At 37.0% G+C, this 19,811-nt stretch overlaps 2 protein-coding genes across 9 annotated transcripts in view; one reads left to right on the top strand and one right to left on the bottom strand.

The window, feature by feature from the left end:
* The first annotated feature begins 1,388 nt into the window (after positions 1 to 1,388).
* Positions 1,389 to 10,656, top strand: LOC127409733 (V-type proton ATPase subunit D). The gene is made up of 9 exons (XM_051644493.1): positions 1,389 to 1,605; positions 6,252 to 6,369; positions 6,560 to 6,639; positions 6,743 to 6,810; positions 6,904 to 6,948; positions 7,086 to 7,189; positions 7,565 to 7,631; positions 7,728 to 7,806; positions 9,937 to 10,656. The coding sequence occupies exons 1-9, from the start codon at positions 1,565 to 1,567 to the stop codon at positions 10,079 to 10,081; spliced, it is 747 nt and encodes a 248-aa protein (XP_051500453.1). The 5' UTR covers positions 1,389 to 1,564; the 3' UTR covers positions 10,082 to 10,656.
* Positions 10,657 to 13,003: 2,347 nt separating this feature from the next.
* LOC127409604 (protein PALS1-like) overlaps positions 13,004 to 19,811 on the bottom strand; it is a 34,767-nt gene continuing 27,959 nt past the window's right edge. For 4 of the 8 annotated variants that reach the window (XR_007892016.1, XR_007892018.1, XR_007892017.1 and 1 more), the window contains 2 exons: positions 15,419 to 19,170; positions 14,493 to 14,506 (listed from right to left, as the gene is read on the bottom strand). Coding sequence is in view for 4 of the 8 variants with exons in the window: in XM_051644281.1 (XP_051500241.1) it covers positions 16,980 to 19,170 (2,191 nt within the window). In the remaining 4 variants the exon portion in view is untranslated. Of the gene's footprint in view, positions 13,535 to 14,338; positions 14,507 to 15,418; positions 19,171 to 19,811 lie in introns of those variants that run through there. The other 4 variants (XM_051644283.1, XM_051644282.1, XM_051644284.1 and 1 more) reach the window with 2 other exon arrangements.

The following is a 19,811-nucleotide window of genomic DNA, read 5'->3' as shown; positions in this document are numbered from 1 at the left end:
CAACAAAGTTGCATTTTACAGCCAGCCACTCCCAGACGACAGGGAGCATGACACTGAGCAAGACGCTCAAAAGTAACAAAAACAAGCTTGTTCAAAAACCTTACAACGTAAGAAACTCGCGATTACATGATGTTTATTATTCTCCGCTTTTGACGTTGAAATGTAAACGGGTATGAGCACAATGCTTGCGCACGTTATAAGCCGATCATAACGGCGGTAAAGTTTACATGCAAAATGAAACAGGGGAAGAGGCCAAAAAATTACGTATGCCGATCGGTTTTTGCTCAAGCCGCTAATAATATTGGATTATGTACATATATCGTAGAACCAGAGGTCAGTTTCCTCGCTAGTTTTTTTTTTTTTTTCACCACTAAATAACATTAAAAGCAGGTTAAAGTGATATAGTGTACATAACGGGGCAATAGTTATAGGGTCAACTTAGGCAAATATTTTTGAGACAGCAAGATGCTTTTTTTGAGCACCAAATTAAGATAATGTTTATTCAAAACAACAAATTCAGAAAAGGGTTAAACATTTTCTGTTAATTTCAATCACATTTGGCATTTCATAACATCTCAAGTATTCTATAAACACATTAATCTCCATTGTGATTGGATCAGTCAATGTGAGCCCAATTTAAACTTTCTTTATAACAAATCTATTCGCCCCATTTAAGAAAATCAATGTGTATTATGGGGGGCTTTAGCACCTGCAATGGGGACTTTTACCCCAAATACTATCCTTACACTTATTGGACATTTATTATTATTATTATTATATATAAAAAAATTATTTAATCACCTTGAACAAATCTGAAATGATAAATAATTACTTTGTATGAAAATAAATGTGATAATGTCATTGATTCTGGGGGTTGATAATATTATGTGTATTGATTATAGACATTATATTATCAACAATTTCAGTTTCTTAGTATTTGGTATGTGCCCATCATGTCATCAAACTGGCATGAACTCCAAAGTTGTCTGATTTGTGACCAATAAATAATGCAGAATCTCACGTAATAACTTTGGTTTTTATTTTTGTAAAAATCAACAATTTCTAGGTCACTAATTAAATGTTAGCACTTTGGTGACTATGATAACTCCTTTATACAAAAGGTCATATATTCATATTTACACATACGCTTTAATATAGTCTTATTTTTAATTATTTTTCTGTCTACTTTTTTCTCATCTTTATTTCTCTATTTAATTTGATGCAACAACTTGTGGAAGATAAAGTACTTGTACAATGACAAAAAAATAAATAAATAAAAAATAAATAAAAAAAACTTGATTTGATGGTGTACCTTTATTTTGAAATGTGACGTCATATATCTTCGGAAGTGACGCGACCAACTCTCAAGCGCCGGAGGGGGTCACGTGCTCCTGCAGTCAGCTGATCAAGTCCTGAGTCCTGCAGCTCGAAATGACGGTCACACCGATGTTATTGTAATTTAATTGCGATTTAAAATAAATTGACCCCATTTCAAAACGTTTGGTTTTTCCATTTTAACAATAAAGCACATCGTTTGATTCAGTGTTTAACTAAACGAGTGAATATGTCTGGAAAAGAACGGATCGACATATTTCCTTCTAGAATGTGAGTACTTCGAGTCAAACTAATCAGAAAAATTAAATTCCTTTATTTGCAAGAAAGGACAATGTTTGCATTCGATATTCACACATTTGAGTGGTTTGTTGGTTTAAAGAGTAGTTATAATTTCAAAGCTCAAACAAAGAACGTTTTAATGGTTTGGAGACTATTAAATATATTAAATATATCTTTTAAATATAAAGCAGCAGTAATTCCCTATAGTAACTATTCTAATTATATATCTGGATTATTTTAAGTAGTCTAATGCCTTGTGATGTCTGGTGGTTATTGTATATATCAACATAACATTTTTTACAATGCAAATACTTTTAGTCTGTAGAATAATATATATCTTTTTTTGATAAGTTTTAGTCGTTTTTTTTTTCCATATACATCAAGTGAAATTAAATTGCACAATAATTTCAAATCCACTCATAAAGGAAGAGACATTATTCATTGTCATGTGAGCTCTTCATTGCTTGTCAGTCTGCTGAAATTTATAAGAGAATATTGAACGAAATTTAAAATCAATAAAATATAATGATAAGATAAACTAATGTGAATCATTCGTGCATAATACAAATTTATTTGAGAAATAAAGATGCTGGCAAGGCATTTGTACGAATAGCTGTTATTAGGAAATGGAGAAAGATTTGTATATTTTAATTGGGCCTTTCAATCGAATACAATTTTTAATCAAATTAATTACATGATATGCCAATTAACCCTTAAATGCATGGGTATTTCGCCTAACATCATTACATACTCGGGTCTTTAGCAACCCGGCACGGATCACAAATTGATCTACAAAATGCCTAGATAGTGTCAAATTAAGAAATAATAAAATATATTCTGATATATTTATTTTTCATACATCAAAGAGATAATGCAACAAATCTAGAACAGGATTTATCACTTTCACACAAACATTTCATGAGACGTACAGTAACTGACTGTCAAACACATATTGAGCTACACACAACACATAAGATACACATATGTATTTTCTCAGGCACTTATTGAGTCTAAATAAATGCACAACTTACATAATTTCAGTAGTACACCCAAATGACAATAGCCATATCATAATGTTCATGTGTTACACTTGCTATAGTTTACTTCCATGTTGTTTCTTCATCAAATAGCAATGTCAAATGTAAATCAAGTCAATCACTGAAACATCAGCGCCACCTTGATTAAGAAAAAGCATGTATATTATGTATGTGTATTCACGCATATAGACTAATGATAATTCACCATTGTCACATAGAAAATCAACGTGATATAGTAGTCATTTGTATGATTAATAGTACTTATTTGTCTTGTAATAAACAAAGAAATAGATATCCTGTGATAGTAAACTTATATAGATATGAAATAATCATGAAAATGTGATTTATGGAAGTGTACAAACACACTATTACATATCTCGGTCTTTAATGACCCTATACACTTTTGGTAATTAAGCAGTGTTTGGCGTTCAGCAATTAGCAATTTAGCTTTTTTTGTGTGTGTGTGTGTTACATTATTCATAAGAGAAAGGTTGAGGAATACTAAAGAGGTGTGGTGTGGGCAGAACCTCAAAAAATGGATAAGGTACAGGGGTGGAATGAGGTCCCGGGTCACTAAAGACCCAAGGTAAAGAGTTAAATCATCGAATTAATCGCAATTAATCACAAATATAAATATTTGCTGAGAAAGCCCCTCAAATGAAAATAATTCAACATATAATGATTAAATAATTATAAATAGTTATATTTAAATAATTATAAATTAAATGTATATTGTAAATAGAATAATTCGATTAATCGTATAATTGTAATTAATCACGATTAATCGCAGATTTTAAAAGTACTTAAATTTGACTATATATACTTATTTTCTTGTCAAAATTCATTTATTTCCATCTTAGGAAAGAAAACAAAACAACATGTAGCAATATAATGCTTTATTAGCATTTTTCCAAACAAAGCCTTCCACAACATAAAGACAATGCACTAAAATAGCACCAATTCAAGTAACATTAAACGTTTCCCAAAGTCTAAGTGGGAGTTTGACTAATTGAAAGAACTAGTCCCCACATAGGTTCTGCGTTTAGGTGATAGTGAAGATTTGATGTGCTTCTGTGGTAATTAAAACGTGCCTTACATAGGCTGAAAAATACTTATCCCATCTGTGCTTGTTTTGTACATCAAATAGTGTTAAGAGCTCTTTTCTCCATCATTTTATCACTGATAGGGAAGTGCTGTCAGAGATTCTTTTATTTATTGAGTTAACAACCTCCGCAGCGCTATCATAGGATAGAGCGTAATGGTAAACTAACGTGTTACGACAGAACCGCCCATAGAATGTCTATGGCACCGCCGCATTATGCTTTATGCTAAGCTTGTAGGCTCTCCTTGGTAGAAGGGCTCTGGCGCTGTGGCGTGTGCGTCAGTGTAATGACTCCGGGTGGACACATTACAAAGGTTCCGCCCTTCACACCAGTGTTTATGCTGTATTAACGATAAATGCGTTAATCGCGATTAAGAAAAATGTACGCATTAAACTTTTTGAATGAATCACATGCGTTAACTCGTTAATTCTGACAGCTCTAGTTAAAATGCATTTTATTATTGTAGCATAAGACAATACAAAAAGTGGCTTTTCAAAGGCAGCATATTTTAATATTATTGATCATTAGCCTGTCATTTGCCTACAGTTCACAGCAATCCATTTTGCTACTGAATTTGTCAATCAGTACAAGATAGATTTATTAAAAGGGCTTTTCTTAGGACGCATCAATCTACAGGACACTTTTGGATTGCCTCACTTTGGTAGCGTCACATCATGTGTTTTTAGGTTGCTATGTCAAGTTAAACAATGTTTGAAACTTAGAAAAACATGTCTCGAGATCCCTGCATTCGGAATTGTGCTCCATCCAGCTGTGTTTGAACGCAAGAACGTGTTCTCATCTTGTGCTGTTGCTAGTGTCAAGCAAGACTGAGTGCGGTTTGTTCTCTGTATAAGCTGTGTGTTGCCTATACAGCTGAAGTTTCGCGTGCTGCCCCCTGCTGAAAACAGGTAGTACTTCAAGCTTAAATTGCTCAGATGGTAGAGGTCTGCATGGGCCTTAAAATTAAACCCGACCCATACCCGAGACCGTGTGGCCCGCCCCATCAGATTTTAAGCCCGACCCGAACCCGAAATCACTTACTATCTAATTTCTTCTCCTAGCAAGTACTGTTGCAATAGACTGTTATGTAAGCATATAGGCAACATTCATAACAGTACTGAAACAGTTAACATGCACAGTTTTAACAAGGCACAGCAGCCCCTTAGTACACTAGAGCAGAAGGGGAAAAAAGCATTGCCTTACCGTATATGCACTGAAACTTCACTTGGTGCAAAACAATCTGGAATAATATGAAACAATGCAACAGTCCCCTCTATACAGCCTGAACTTGTTCAGAACGTTGAATCTTTGTGACACTTCCACTAAAAACAATCTAAACGCAGCGCAAAGAATGAAACATAGTGCAAGGGTCTCAACATGCGTTTTTGAAAGTGCTTTTTAACTTGACATTGTGTTTAAAATATGCCGGTCCTGCGTGAGACACTGAAGAAAAAGCGAGACGCAGTGCAAACGTCAAAGACATTTGTCCAGCACGTTTAAACAATAGGAAAACAGAACAGACGTGCACAAAAATACGTTCGGTGTAAACGGCCCCTAACTCGTCCGTTCACGCATCTGTGAGTGAGAGGGCGTGCGCGAAACAAGTTCGGTAAGCCAATTTATTTTTTCATAAATTACAAACCCGAACCCTACTCTAAAAACTGACCTGAACCCAGCCCGAAACCCGTCGGGTTCTCAGGTCCCTTTGGGCCTGGGTTGGGTTGCAGACCTCTATCCGATGGTAGGAATATTCCATATTACGGTCCGAGGACAAGATTTGTTTGACACTACTTTTTATATAATGCGATAAATTGACGCCCCGAATTTTATTGTATTTTATATAAATAGACTAGAGGTTGACCGATAGTGGATTTTGCAGATACCGATAACTAAGGTGGTGGAAAAGGCAGATAACTGATTAATCGGCCGATAATTTTTAAAATCGATTCATAGAATGTTACATTTTCTTAGTCAGCACAGATATAGAGGCCAGAGTCCAAAATAAATGCAATCCCAGATGTAGCTTTTTTAAAAAAAAAAAAAAATCTTAATAATAAGCGTAAAAAAAGAAGATTGGGTGCATAACGTGGGATTTTTAACACTAAACAAGCCTTAAATACACCAGGGACTCTTATTTTGAAATGACAGAGACTTGGCTCCATTACAATGCTCTATATTTAATATTTACCAAATTAAGATTTTTATAGCCTATATATTATTATTTTTATTCATAATATATGAAGTTAGAGACACGATGTGTTTGCTGACAAGGGACGTTTCCATATAGTCGCATTTTTCTTTTAATGCCCTCGCTTCAATTTAAAAAATGTAATTATCAGAGGAACACAGAGGAATAAATAAACTATCGGCATTGATTTTTGCCGATAACCGATAGTTCTAAAAAGCAACTATCGGCACCGATTAATCGGTAAAACCGATATATCAGTCTACCTCTAATATAGGCTATGTTTATTCATTTTTTTCTTTTTAATTTAAGGGCTCAGAGCATTATGAAAGCTCGTCTGAAAGGAGCTCAAACCGGCAGGAGTTTGCTGAAGAAGAAAGCTGATGCTCTTTCTATGCGATTCCGACAAATTCTTAGAAAAATCATTGAGGTAAAACCTATGATTTTATTTAATATTTTTATTTAAGCTGTTTTCATAGTTAAAGTGCAATTATTAATTATGTGCATACATTATAATTATGTAATATGCCAGTCATGTACATATTTGGTATTTACTGATGTAGTTCATCAATTAATATGTTCATGCATTACTAAATGAATGAAATTCTTTGATCTTTCAGACTAAGACATTGATGGGTGAGGTGATGCGAGAAGCCGCCTTTTCATTAGCTGAGGCCAAATTTGCTGCTGGTGACTTTAGGTAGAGTAAATATTATAAATGTTTCTCATAACGTTCATGCATTAGAGAAATATTCTAGTACCAGATATCATCAAATGCCTAATTTGAATTCTGTTCCCATCAGTACTACAGTCATTCAGAATGTAAACAAGGCTCAGGTGAAGGTCAGAGCAAAGAAGGACAATGTTGCGGGTTTGCCAGCTTGATTATTTTTAATAGAGGATTGACAGTTTTCTTTTTATATTTGACAACTTTATCATGACTTTTACTTGTGTTCATTCTCAGGTGTTACTTTACCTGTGTTTGAGCATTACCAGGAGGGCGGAGACAGTAAGCGTTTCATTCATTTGATGTTTTGAATATCAAAGGTATATGAAAATGTCTGCTATTGAAGTTCCTTTGATCTCAACACATCATCATCATTTCAATTTGATGGATTTTAAGTTTTATTTATTTTGTTTCTTTAGGTTATGAACTAACTGGTCTGGCCAGAGGTGGAGAGCAGCTGTCTCGGCTGAAGAGGAACTACGCTAAAGCTGTCGAGCTGCTGGTGGAGTTGGCCTCATTGCAGGTAATATCTAATACTATATATTACATCAAGAATTACCAATCAGCTTAACTGCTAAGTCTGTATATCTTTGCCATTTTTTTTTTGTCTTCAAAGAAACCATCATTTCACCATATGCACCAACATAATAAACAGGAATATTTACCGACATGTTGCGTTTTTTTTAATTAAACACTTTAATATGTGAAAATGGCAGAAAAGAGATTTACGTGAACATTCTTGAGTTATGGTGCAAATAATACATTAGAAATAGATTCATAGAAGTAAACAGTTTGAGGCTGCAAATTCACTCAACCACATCAATATAGTCTCAGAGCAAAAACGAGTGTCTTTAACACAAGTTCATCAATATCTTTTTTGCGATTTATTAATGGGCAGACCTCCTTTGTGACGTTGGACGAAGCGATCAAGATCACAAATCGCCGTGTAAACGCCATTGAGCATGGTGAGATCTCTGTTCGAGAATAAAATAGTCAGGACTGTTTTTAAACTGACCAATCTGTTGCTTTATGTTGATTTTTTTCTCTGTTGTTCCTTTCAGTGATTATTCCCCGGATCGAGCGTACACTAACGTACATCATTACAGAGCTGGACGAACGGGAGCGAGAGGAATTCTACAGGTGAGATCTAAGTCGTAGAGGGAAAAAAAAAAAAAAAAAAAAAAACATCAGCTGCCGATGTTTATCGGCCAATTATTGACCAAATTAAAACCATCGGCATATCGGTTATAAGCATGAAAACACCGATATGATTAATTATTAACACACTTTGTAAAAATAAATAATAATAGCCACAATATGTAGAAGGGTTGGCACTCCTAAGAACATGTAATATTTAATTTGTATTCTCTCTCGTTTTCACGTTAATGCAGAAAAATGCCATAAACCGCTGTGAAAACAGCACTTACCTATAGGATACATGTAGAGCCCGACCGATATGGGATTTTCGAGGGGGATAATTCTGATATGGTGGCCGATATATTTAATTTTTGATCTGGAATGAAAACAGACCTGTTCACTGATTTTGCACCAATATGACTATGCAAAGGTACTCAGAAGGCTGCATTCTTAAATATTTTATCAAAGAATATTTGACATTATTATTATTATGATACATTGTCAACAAATTCTAGAAATGAACACTGAGAAAATAAATAAATGAAAATACAATAAATAGCTTAACAAACATCCGTACTGTTAGTATGTCAATTGCTGACCACTTAAATAAAAAATACAATAAATAGCTAAATAAACATCAGTATTTTTTAGTATCAGTCAAATGCTGACTATATTAATACTGCCAGTCAGTTAGGGGCAGGTTGTAAAACAAGAAGCATTTACACCTGCCGAGTCAAGAGATAAACAGCGGCAGCGGTGTTACACCGTATTCTGCTATACAAGTTCAGGGGAAACGATCAACGGTGGAAAACCAGACTTCTAAATATTACATTTTATAAATGCAACGACCGGAATTGTTCAGTTGAAGGGGGTACCAAACTGTGAATCCTGAACAAAACAGTTTGGTGAATACATGTTTACTCATTAGCTTCCACTCAGCTGACAAGCAATGAAAGTAGCTACATGATTAGCTAGTTAGCTATAAGCTCTTTGTCACGGAAAGTAAAAGATGGACCAGCATTGCATCTCACCAACTAGGTAATAACATAGCGTGAAATCAACACTAACCACACACAATCCACCACTGCACCGTTGTCTGATGAGCTGCAAAAAGATCCTCTGATGTTTACCTTTCAATCTGCTACATTACTGACTGCACTGACAAACCATAGCTGGCTAACAGCAAACAGATGTGATAAACATGAGTGACATGGTTGTCAGGGACAGGTTTAACGTTATATTAGTTATATTGAACAGGGAAAATTATGGGGTTATTGTTTATTAACTTTCCAGTATGTATTTCACAAACTAGTTAGCAACTAACCGCGAAGAGACCGCTCAACTCCACATCGTTTAACTCCGCCCTGTCTGCAGAGCCACCGTCAGTTCAGAGTCAGCTCTGTAAACAATGGAGTCAGAGCGTGCTCTGCTGGACAAACTACGTAATGACACCAATTCTAAAGCATTGTTTTCTGCAATATATGTTCTGAAAAAAAGTTTTCATATCTGTGCATATCAGTAAACGTATACGGCGAGATCGATATATCAGTCGGGCACTAGATACATGATGAGGGAAACCATCCAAAGCGCTTTGAAACCAGCAGACTTTGACTTCCGAGACATCAATATGATATTCTTTAGTGCTGCATGATTGACTGAATTAAAACTGAAATCGCAATATGGCCTTGCACGATTACTAAACTTTAAAAGGCTGCGTTTCTGCATTCAGCACTGTGTGAACAAGCGGCGCCCTCTAGCGGTCTGGACGGCATTATCCATTATACCACTCTATAGCAGAATTTTAATTTTTCCAAGATTTGGTTGACATTTCCATGGAATTGCCCAACATATGCATAATATGAATTTGTAATGTTCTCTCATACATACAGTATGTACATGTAAAATGTGAGTTAGGTTGTTTTGAACTGAAAAAAGAGCAATTACAATTTGCAATAAATTTTTATATGATGCATCCCTAGTGAAAAAACCCCCAAAATGAAACTAAATTGAAAGGACAAACTGAAAATAAAAACGAAATGAAAAATTTAAAGCTATATTCACCCTGCTTCCATGCAATTGTTTTAAGAATATTCAGTATCAGTAACATGGATCCATTCTTCTTTCTCGTCACAGGCTTAAAAAGATCCAGGAGAAGAAGAAGCAGCTCCGTGAGAGGACGGAGAAAGAGATAGCGCAGCGCCTGGCTAAACTGGGCCCGATCGCTGAGCCCACGAACATGCTAAGCGAAGAGGCAGACGAGGACCTGCTGTTTGAATGAGACCTCAAAACCACCAGGTGGCACTCCTCGTCGAGCAGTCCACCGAGAAACCACATCGTATTTATTCCTTGTGCCTGTATGGCGGAGCTTAACACGTCTTGGTAAAGAGCAAACTTGTTTTGTGTACATGTTGGTCCCGTTTTACTTTGTTTGTTAAAGTGAAAATAATGTCACAAAAGCTATAACAAAAATGTTCTTGTTGATTATCTGAATCCAGAGGCCCTATTGCTGTTTAATTGTTCAAGGGTTTTTTTGATGGCTGAACATAAGCAAAAACATGTAAAGGCATAAATGAATTTAAATGATCATTCCATGGAATTATGCACATTTTATCGAGTCGTATTGCATGCTTACATTAAACCACTGCAACCTATCTCTGCTATCTACTGACAATATTCTGTGATGAACATCTCATGTTTACTGTTGATACACTTGTGCTCGTATGATCTGAATCCTTACCTAAGATCAGCCCAGACTTTTCCATATGGTTGAGAAATTATTTTTCCCTTTAGGTCCAGCAGCCGTGTGCTCTCACTTTCTGTGAATTTAATTTCAATAAATGTTGTAAATGGTCATTTGAGGTTTAATTCTTTTGCAAGGTGTACATTATTAAGGTGCTGAGAAGAGATTTAATGCACCAATATTAATTTGCTCTTTGGCCGATACCGATACCTATGTAAAAAAAAGAAATATAGGCCGATACCGATGTTTTGCCACTTACCTTAAGTAAGTTATCATCACTTTTGCTTAGGAATTACCACATGCTTAAAAAATATAGATCAACTAGGTACAAAAGCTGTTTTATTGTTCTAACAATAAATAATTTCCTTTGACACCAACAATCATCCATGCGATTATCTAATCAGCCAATCGTGTGGCAACAGTGCATAAAATCATGCAGATACGGGTCAGGAGCTTCAGTTAATGTTCACATAAACCATCAGAATGGGGAAAAAATTATTTTGAGCGTGGCATGATTGTTGGTGCCAGATGGGCTGGTTTGAGTATTTCTGTAAACCAGCTGAACAGTAAACAAAGTTTTAATGTCAAACTTAACTTAAAACAAACATAAACAAACACAGACACACATGAAACGTGGCCGAGTGCGTCTCTCTCTCTCGAAATGGCGTCTCCGGCTCCAGTGAGCGGCAGTTCTGTGGACGGAAACGCCTTGTTGATGAGAGAGGTCAACAGAGAATGGCCAGACTGGTTTGAACTGACAAAGTCTATGGTAACTCAGATAACCACTCTGTACAATTGTGGTGAGAAGAATATCATCTCTGAATACTATTCTGAGATGCGGGTTGGCGCTGTTTTGGTGGCACGAGGGGGACCTACACAATATTAGGCAGGTGGTTTTAATGTTGTGGCTGATCAGTGTATATCAATACTTAAACTATTTTTTCTGAGCAAAACAGAGATGAAAAGCACTATACAGATAAACATGACTTGACAGAGATGAGCAGAAAAAGTATGTGATAGAGATTCGTTCATGACATTTAACTGTTGTCGTTGTTTCACAATGCACACAAAGTGACAAAACCATACGAATGTGTGTATTTCACTCCTATTTCAGAGTCCCGATCATTACCATGTTTTTGTGCATGTAACAAAAACCTTGTTAGCAACACAGTCAAACAGTTTTAAACTAAAATTTTTTCCAGGACAAATAATAATTTTCCAGGACATTTAGATATTTTTCCAATTTTCCATGACTGGAAAACTACATTGCAAAATTCCAGGTTTTCCAGGATGCGTGGGAACCCTGGAGAACGCGTCAGTGAAAGTTAAATACAAGGTAAAATTGATTGTTGTGGGGGAAAAAGGTTATTTTGCACTTCTGTAGTTTTAAACAATAGAACTCACGTTTTACATATGATAGAACATTAAAAAATGTACATTATGCATTCAACATGCTTTACTTTTCGGATTTCAGTGTTTTATATTGTACACAGAAAAAATTATTATAAGCTTTATACAACATAATACATTATCTTCATTATAAATAAACCAATAGTTTTTCATTCCAATAGCGTTTTCATGCTTATGACCAGTGTTGGGTGTAATCCAATTACAAAGTAATTAGTTACTGTAATCTCATTTTTAGTCAAAAATGTAGTATAATGCATTACATTTTAAATTATTGTAATCAGATTACAGTTACTGACTTTCAATTAATTTAATTACATTTTAAGTACACTGTAGGGTTATGCTTAATTTTAATATATTATACTATATGTAGAATACATGAATTATGGCCCTGTAAAGAGTCACTGTGTAGGAGAAATGTGAGGTGCTCAGTGTATGACTTGTGTGTAACAATGAACAAGGGAGAAATATAGACACTGTTTTGAATTTGTTGAGCGGAAAAGTGTTTTAGAAAGAAACTTAAATATAAAGTAGTTATGTGATTACTTTATCAATTAAGTAACTGGTAAAGTAATCTGATTACAATTTTAGAGAAATAATTAGAAATTAGTAGTGGATTCCTATTTTTAAGTTACCCAACACTGCTTATGTTGGGTAACTTAAAAATTTGCCATTGGTTTATATTTGGTCAATAATTAGCCGATAAATAATGGTGGCCGATATATCGGTGCATCCCTAAGTAAAATACAGATATTTTGATTTTGGCAGGGAATAGTTAATGTCAAAGTGTTCAATGAAAGCAATTTCATAAGTAAATATCATGCTCAGACTGTTAGAATTCATTAGAAGTCATCAGGAATAAAACCCTGCAGATATTCAAAGCAAAAATACGAAAGTAGTGAATTGATTTGATCGTGAAAATTAGGTGTTCAATACCAGAATTGTTTGGTTATTGTTTAACGTTATTTAAATACACTTTAATTTGTACATAATGCAAATTAAGAGTTTAGTACTTGAGAACTCAACCAGTTATCAAACATAACACCAATACTGTACTTTTTTAATTGAACCTCTTTAATGAAAAACTTGTTTTAGATCAAGTGTATTATGTCAAATTATACATTCAGCAGTAGTGAAAACATTCAGAGTTAATGCTGTCGGTATCTAGAACAATCTCCTAGGGCCATACAGTTATTAGAAAACGACATCTAGACAAATATGTTTTTTTCTCACTGTGGAAAAGTTGAGATTAAATTTATGTCCATCCACCCATTTATTTACAAACTGCAACAGTTAAAGTTCTATGAAACTGCTCACAGTTCTGATAATCTCTGGATGAAAAAATGCTTTTAGACATTTACTTTAAGAAAATACTTTCTGATATGCAGCCATATCATCCTGCAGCTCTTGCCTGGTTGCCCACTAAAGCTAAGCAGGGTTGAGCCTGGCCAGTACCTGGATGGGAGACCTCCTGGGGAAAACCAAGGTTGCTGCTGGAAGAGGCATTAGGGAGGCTAGCAGGGGGTGCTCACCCTGCGGTCTGTGTGGGTCCTAATGCCCCAGTATAGTGATGGGGACACTATACTGTAAAAAACAAAACAAAAAAACACCATCTTTTGGATGAGACGTTAAACCAAGGTCCTGAATCTCTGTGGTCATTAAAAATCCCAGGGCACTTCTCGTAAAGAGTAGGGGTATAACCCTTGTGTCCTGGCCAAATTCCCCCCATTGGCCCTTATCAATCATGGCCTCCTAATAATCTCCATCCCTGAATTGGCTACATCACTCTACTCTCTCCTCTCCATCAATAGCTAGTGTGTGTGGTGAGCGTACTGGCGCACTATGGCTGCCGTTGCATCATCCAGGTGGATGGTGCACACTGGTGGTGGTTGAGGAGAGTCCCCCTATACTATGTAAAGCACTTTGAGTGCCTAGAAAAGCGCTATATAAATGTAAGGAGTTAGTTAGAATGGCTTTTTTATGTTACAGATCAAAAACTAAAAACAAAAAGCACAAAATATAATAAAACACTATTGTGGAAATCCCCACAAAGCATCATGGATATGTTCGGAATGGAATACTAGTTGTGCATACTGTACAGTATGTAATACTGTATGTCACATGACTTCACTATGTTGCGTGTTATTAATTCAGCAAATGGAGTCCAGTTAACATTTCAAAAATAAACATTTTAATGTTGCATTTTTAATCCAAATTTGTTTAAATGTTTTAACCTTTGTCAGTCAAGTCAAATAATGAGTCTGGTAGATTTAGTTAGAAATTGCAGCATATGCATACTGCAAAAAATAGTTTGAGTAGTATACAGTAGTAGCAAGCCATTTCGAACATAGAACCTGATCTTGAGTCAGTAAGAGAGCTTTAACACACCCAGGCCGATGGAACCCACTGTGGTTCAGTGTCCAGTTTATCAATAAGTCGCAGCAGCTCAAAGACGCTCTTGTCCTGATCGCTGTTTGTAATGACAATGTCAAACAAGTGACCGTAGATGTGCTCCATCTCACGAGCCTTCTCCGAGATCTGTGTGCCGTCCCCTGGCTACAAACAGACACATGAGAGGAAATAAAAAGATTCAACAACAAGGTGAAATGTGAAAACTGACAGCTGCACTAACAAGACAAGAGAGAAGTAAAAGGCGACATTTTTAAAAAGTGATGTGAAATATTGTAAATATTTGTAAACTTGTAAATGTTGCGCTCCACAACAGGACTGATTTTAAGGTGATTTTACTGTTTTTTTTTTTAAAAGTGCTGAATGACTTCTATGTACATTTCTGACTGTCCATCAGAATACGTTCCAAATCCATTTTTTAGGTCTTTTGAGCTTATACATATTTATCTTTTTTTTTTTTTATCCCCTTTTGGAATGCCCAAAGGTCTTCGTGTTGGTGCGGTTACCTCAATCCGGGTGGTGGAGGACAAGTCTCAGTTGCCTCCGCTTCTGAGACCGTCAATCCGTGCATCTTATCACGTGACACGTTGTGCATGACACCGAGGAGATTCACAGCATGTGGAGGCTCATGCTACTCTCTGTGATCCACACACAACTTATCACGCACCCCATTGAGAGCGAGAACCACAAATCACGATCACGAGGAGGTTACCCCATGTGACTCTACCCTCCCTAGCAACTGGGCCAATTTGGATGCTTAGGAGACCTGGCTGGAGTCACACAGCATGCCCTGGATTCGGACTCGTGACTCCGACTCCAGGGGTGGTAGTCAGCATCAATACTCGCTGAGCTACCCAGGCCCTCAAATATTTACCTTTTAAGTTAGCTTTTGATTAATACATTTTAAGCCTCTTTAGTTATTGTATTTCATTTTTATTTAACTGTTTTTGTTTTTCTTCTTTAAATGTTTTTGTATATTTTGTCCTGGATTTAAGTTGTATGTGTGAAAGGTGCCATACAAATAAAATCATCACATGTTCTGGAGGAGAATGGAGGTACCATGTGTTTTTTCCCTCCTCTGGTCAACAGGGTGGGACGTCGCTCCTGAGAAGGAGGATGAAGAGGAGGGGTAGGAGGCCTGATGAAGATGACGTAAGGTTTGAGATCAGAGGAACGCAGCACCCGCAGGGACTGAGAAACATAAAGCAGAAACAAGGGAAATGTAGACCAGATACAAAAACAAGGTATTTCAATTTCACTGTGCTTAAGTATTAAATGAATCTGCTTTTAAAACCAAACAAAATCTGCAACGAACAGCAAAAAATTAAATCCTTAAGGTAGGCTTAATTTTATTGTTTGATTTTGGGGTACAACAGGATGCACTGCAGATATTATCTTGACAAAATTTTGTCTTTTCACCTGAATTTGCCCACCCAGAAACTAAATATTACTATATATTTTTATCCACTGTATTACTGTGTAACAACCAAAGATAAGACAAATAATGATGATCCATGGGGTGCAATTTATGTATTTGGATTACTTAAACTATGACTTTGAGAAATGTTATAATTTAGTTGGAAATGGCTTCTTAATTTTACACCACCAAAATAAACTGGAAACATTGTGAAGAGACCTACCTTGTAGAGTTGTCTCAAAACATTTTTACACACAATATGCAAATGGCATTTCGAACAGCAAACAGGGAGTTTGACAAAGGTTTTCTGATGCGAGACAGTTCAACAAATCAACGACTTATGAAAGTATTGTCATAACATAAAGGTGCATGTTACATACTGTCAAGTCGGAATAAAAAAAATACAAATGAAACACTGGTAGTGCTAGTTGTTTACATAACTACATGAATCGTGTATGCCATATCAATTTAGTTCAACAGCTTGTTTACTTGTTTGATATACACCCAATTTTTGATTGCTGGCCTTCTATCTTACCAAGCATTGTGCATTCTTAACAATCTGAGATGGCCATCTGCTGTTTAAAAGAGAATTGCGTAATTTCTAAGTAAGTATAGCTGCCGGCCAGAGACCTCCAAATGGGGGCGGAATCTCCAAAAGAGACCGGGGTTACTCCAGAAGGGGGTTACACCAACTCCAAAAGTGGGCATCACTTCCACTCTCGATTAAGGTTAGGGAAAGTGTTAGGTAAGGGGCTCCCTATATCTTTAATAGCGGTTTGGAGCTCCTGCCCCTTTTTGGAGTAATGCTTGTAGCTGAACAAAATTGCAAAAAAAGAAAAAAGAAAAAGAAAAGAAAAACATTTTCCAACACTTCACTCATCTGCCTTTTTTCTTTGGAGAATCTGGTTGTACCAACCCATACATATGGAATTGGTTGAGCATCTCCAACAACTAGATTGCAATTCCATCTAGTGCCACTAGTGGTGCAAAAATTAAACACTTTGTCTTTAACACGATTCATGCACTTACCGTTAATCACTCTAGGAAAGCATTGGTTAAAAAAGTAGAAAACAAAGACGACAACACAGTTTTTTGCTGTATTTTATAGTCATACTTATAACAAGTACCATGAACCAAGGTCATACCATATGAAAAAAGTGTTCATACAAAATACTAATAAGCAGAAATGTCCAGAAATCTAACCTAAAGCTTTTTTGCGTGTCCCTTTATGTGCCATTTCTTGAAGCAGTTCCGCGAGGACTCAAAACACAATGGCACCTTGCAGTGCGTGCAGAATATGGAAGTCTTGACTTTATGTTGTGACAATCTACACAGGACACAATTTTTCATCCCATATGTAACATCTGTACCAAAATACTCCGGAAAGCATTGTTCAGTCCAGGTGAATGAGAAGGGTGAGGCTGGTAGAGACGACTCTGTGTCCGAACTATCAGGTGCAGTGGGCACACTGGTGGGATCTTGGGAAGCAGATGTTGAGGGCTTCTTGCCTTTGCCAACACATTCCAGCTCGGATACCAGCGTTTCCCTGAACGCTTTCTGGCTGAGAGGGGTCTCTTTCTGTGCTTTTGCCATTTGCTGGTGAAGAATGTAACTATTCTCCACCGCAATTTCAAGAAAATGGAAGAAGAAGGACTTGTACCATTGTTTGGTTTTGTGGATGACACTGTAATACTCTATCAGGGCATCTGAGAGGTCCAAATCACCCATATACTTATTGTAGTCCTTCACAGCAGGTGGAATTGGGATTTGACGTTCACTACAGACACCACCATCCCCCCTGACGTTCCTACTGATGGTGTCCCCCACGTACGCCTTGTGCATCGTGGAACACATGATGACTTCTTTCATGTCTGTCCACTTTAGAAACAGAAGCGGACCTTGTCGATACCACCGGATGGATCCTTTTTCAGCTCTCCTGCTCAGATCGCTAACCTCTGGTAAACTAGAGGTATCACAAAGTGTGCCACAAGCAAGGATGTTGTTTTGCCACAAATCCAAGAAAAGGGTTGGACTGGTGTAGAAGCTGTCCGTATATAACCTGTAACCTGTGCCGAGGAGTTCGTGATCCAGTAGTCTCATTACTGCATCATAACCGACTCCTTTATCTGTTGACGTGTAAATCTTTCCTTCGTACACAAAGAAATTCCAGGTGTATCCACTGGAGCAATCGGCAAGAACAAAGAGTTTGTAACCCCATTCGGCTGGCTTATCCTCCAAAATTCGAAGTCCAATCTTAGCTTTTGTGGCATCCATTCTCTCATCTATTGTAATCTCTCTATTAGGGTGAAAATGCGTCATACACGCGGAAATAATTTCGGTATACAGAGGCTTAATTTTGAGCAGTCGGTCATAACCAGGTGTGCCTTTCTTTTTGTTGTTCTCCTCATCTTCTTGAAGATCACAGAGGTAGAGATTCCAAGATATGGCCTGAAACCTTGTTCTAGACATGACAGACTGGGGGTATGAAAAGTTGTACATCATCTTTCTTGCCCAGTAGTCCAAAAGAGACTTTGCCTTCACCAAACCCATGTACACAACTAACGCCACATAAGAGTGGAACTCCTTGACTGTAAGAGGAACCCAGAGGAACTTCTTTCCAGCTTTTGCCCTCTTCTCGGCATAGCAATTGGTGTTTCTGACAATTGTCTCTATAACAGAGCTGGTAAAAAACAGCTGAAACAACTGCAAGGGAGTATAATCTCTTTCCAACACAAGCTGTGGGCCCGGAGGTTGCTTGGGACAGAATCTTGGCAGTACCCGTTTCCTATCCTCAATGGTGACATCAAACCACTTATCTGGCTCACATGCAATTCCTCCTTTCACCCAGTATGAATCAAAAGTTGACTCACTTCTGGCTTCCCTCTGTGAATAAGTTGGGGTAGACTTCGAGTTCTTTCTGATAGGGATAGCTTCAGAGGTAGGATTGGGTTTGTGTCTGGGTTTAGATTTGGCAGTGATTATGGGATTTGAAGTGGGCTCCAGGGTGGTTTTAGAGGTGGATGTCATGGTGCCATTAGGGGTCGGTATAAGAGTAGTATTAAGGATGGGTTCAAGTTCAGGGGTGGGATTAGGCATGGGTTTGGAAATGGAAATAAGGATAGGTTCAGGGGTTGGTATAGAGGTTGATGTCAGAGAGGGACTAGGGATGGTTGTGGGGTCAGGAGTGGGATTAGAAGTGGCTTCAGTGGTGAGATTAGGGACAGGTTCAGAGGTGGATTTAGTGGGCCCGCCTCTCAATTGCAAAGAGGAGGGTTTAGTGGCTTGTTTAAAAAGTCCATCCCACAATGATGGTAAGGTAGAGGCTGACACAGGTGATTTCATGCACACAGGACTTTGTTCCATTACAGACTCCCAGTCTTCACCAGAATCGACACTGTAATGCATAAACACAATTCATATGCATGCACTCAGTGATATATACCACAACATCTTCTGAATACTAGTATAGTTAAAGTGGGGTTTTCCCTGAAATTTTGATGAACTACTTTCAAGGGCATAGCAGCCATGGGGCACATGTCCCCCGCACACTTTAAAAAGTATATTTGGTCCCCTGCACTTTTTCCAAGATAATCCATAGCGATTTCAAAAGGGTGGATTTGTATACAGTAGGTACAGCTATTTTTAAGATCAGCTCCTGGTTTAAAACTGCTGCGTTGGTATGCAGTTGACAAACTGTAGGGAAAATGATAGATCTCCTTTGTTCTTGTAATGCTTAAACATTCTACTAAAGTCAATACATTTGTGGACACTCACATTTTAATACATAAAACGTTCAGACGTTATTGAAACTCATAATAATTATTAGACTATTCTTGTTATTTTTGTCTTTTGATAAAAGTAATGCTCAGCAGTTCACAAACTAAAGGGAAATTATAAATTTACTTTGTTCTTATAATGCTTAAACACTACTAAAGTCTCTTGGTAGATTGCATGACATAAACAAAGTAAAGACTTTTTTTTCTTTCGTTGATTCAAGGACCCACTTCACACAAGACATTCATTTGTCGCTACCTT

The sequence above is a fragment of the Myxocyprinus asiaticus genome, chromosome 19, assembly GCF_019703515.2.
Source record: "Myxocyprinus asiaticus isolate MX2 ecotype Aquarium Trade chromosome 19, UBuf_Myxa_2, whole genome shotgun sequence".
NCBI lineage: Eukaryota > Metazoa > Chordata > Actinopteri > Cypriniformes > Catostomidae > Myxocyprinus > Myxocyprinus asiaticus.
This window is presented reverse-complemented; position numbering and strand designations above follow the sequence as displayed.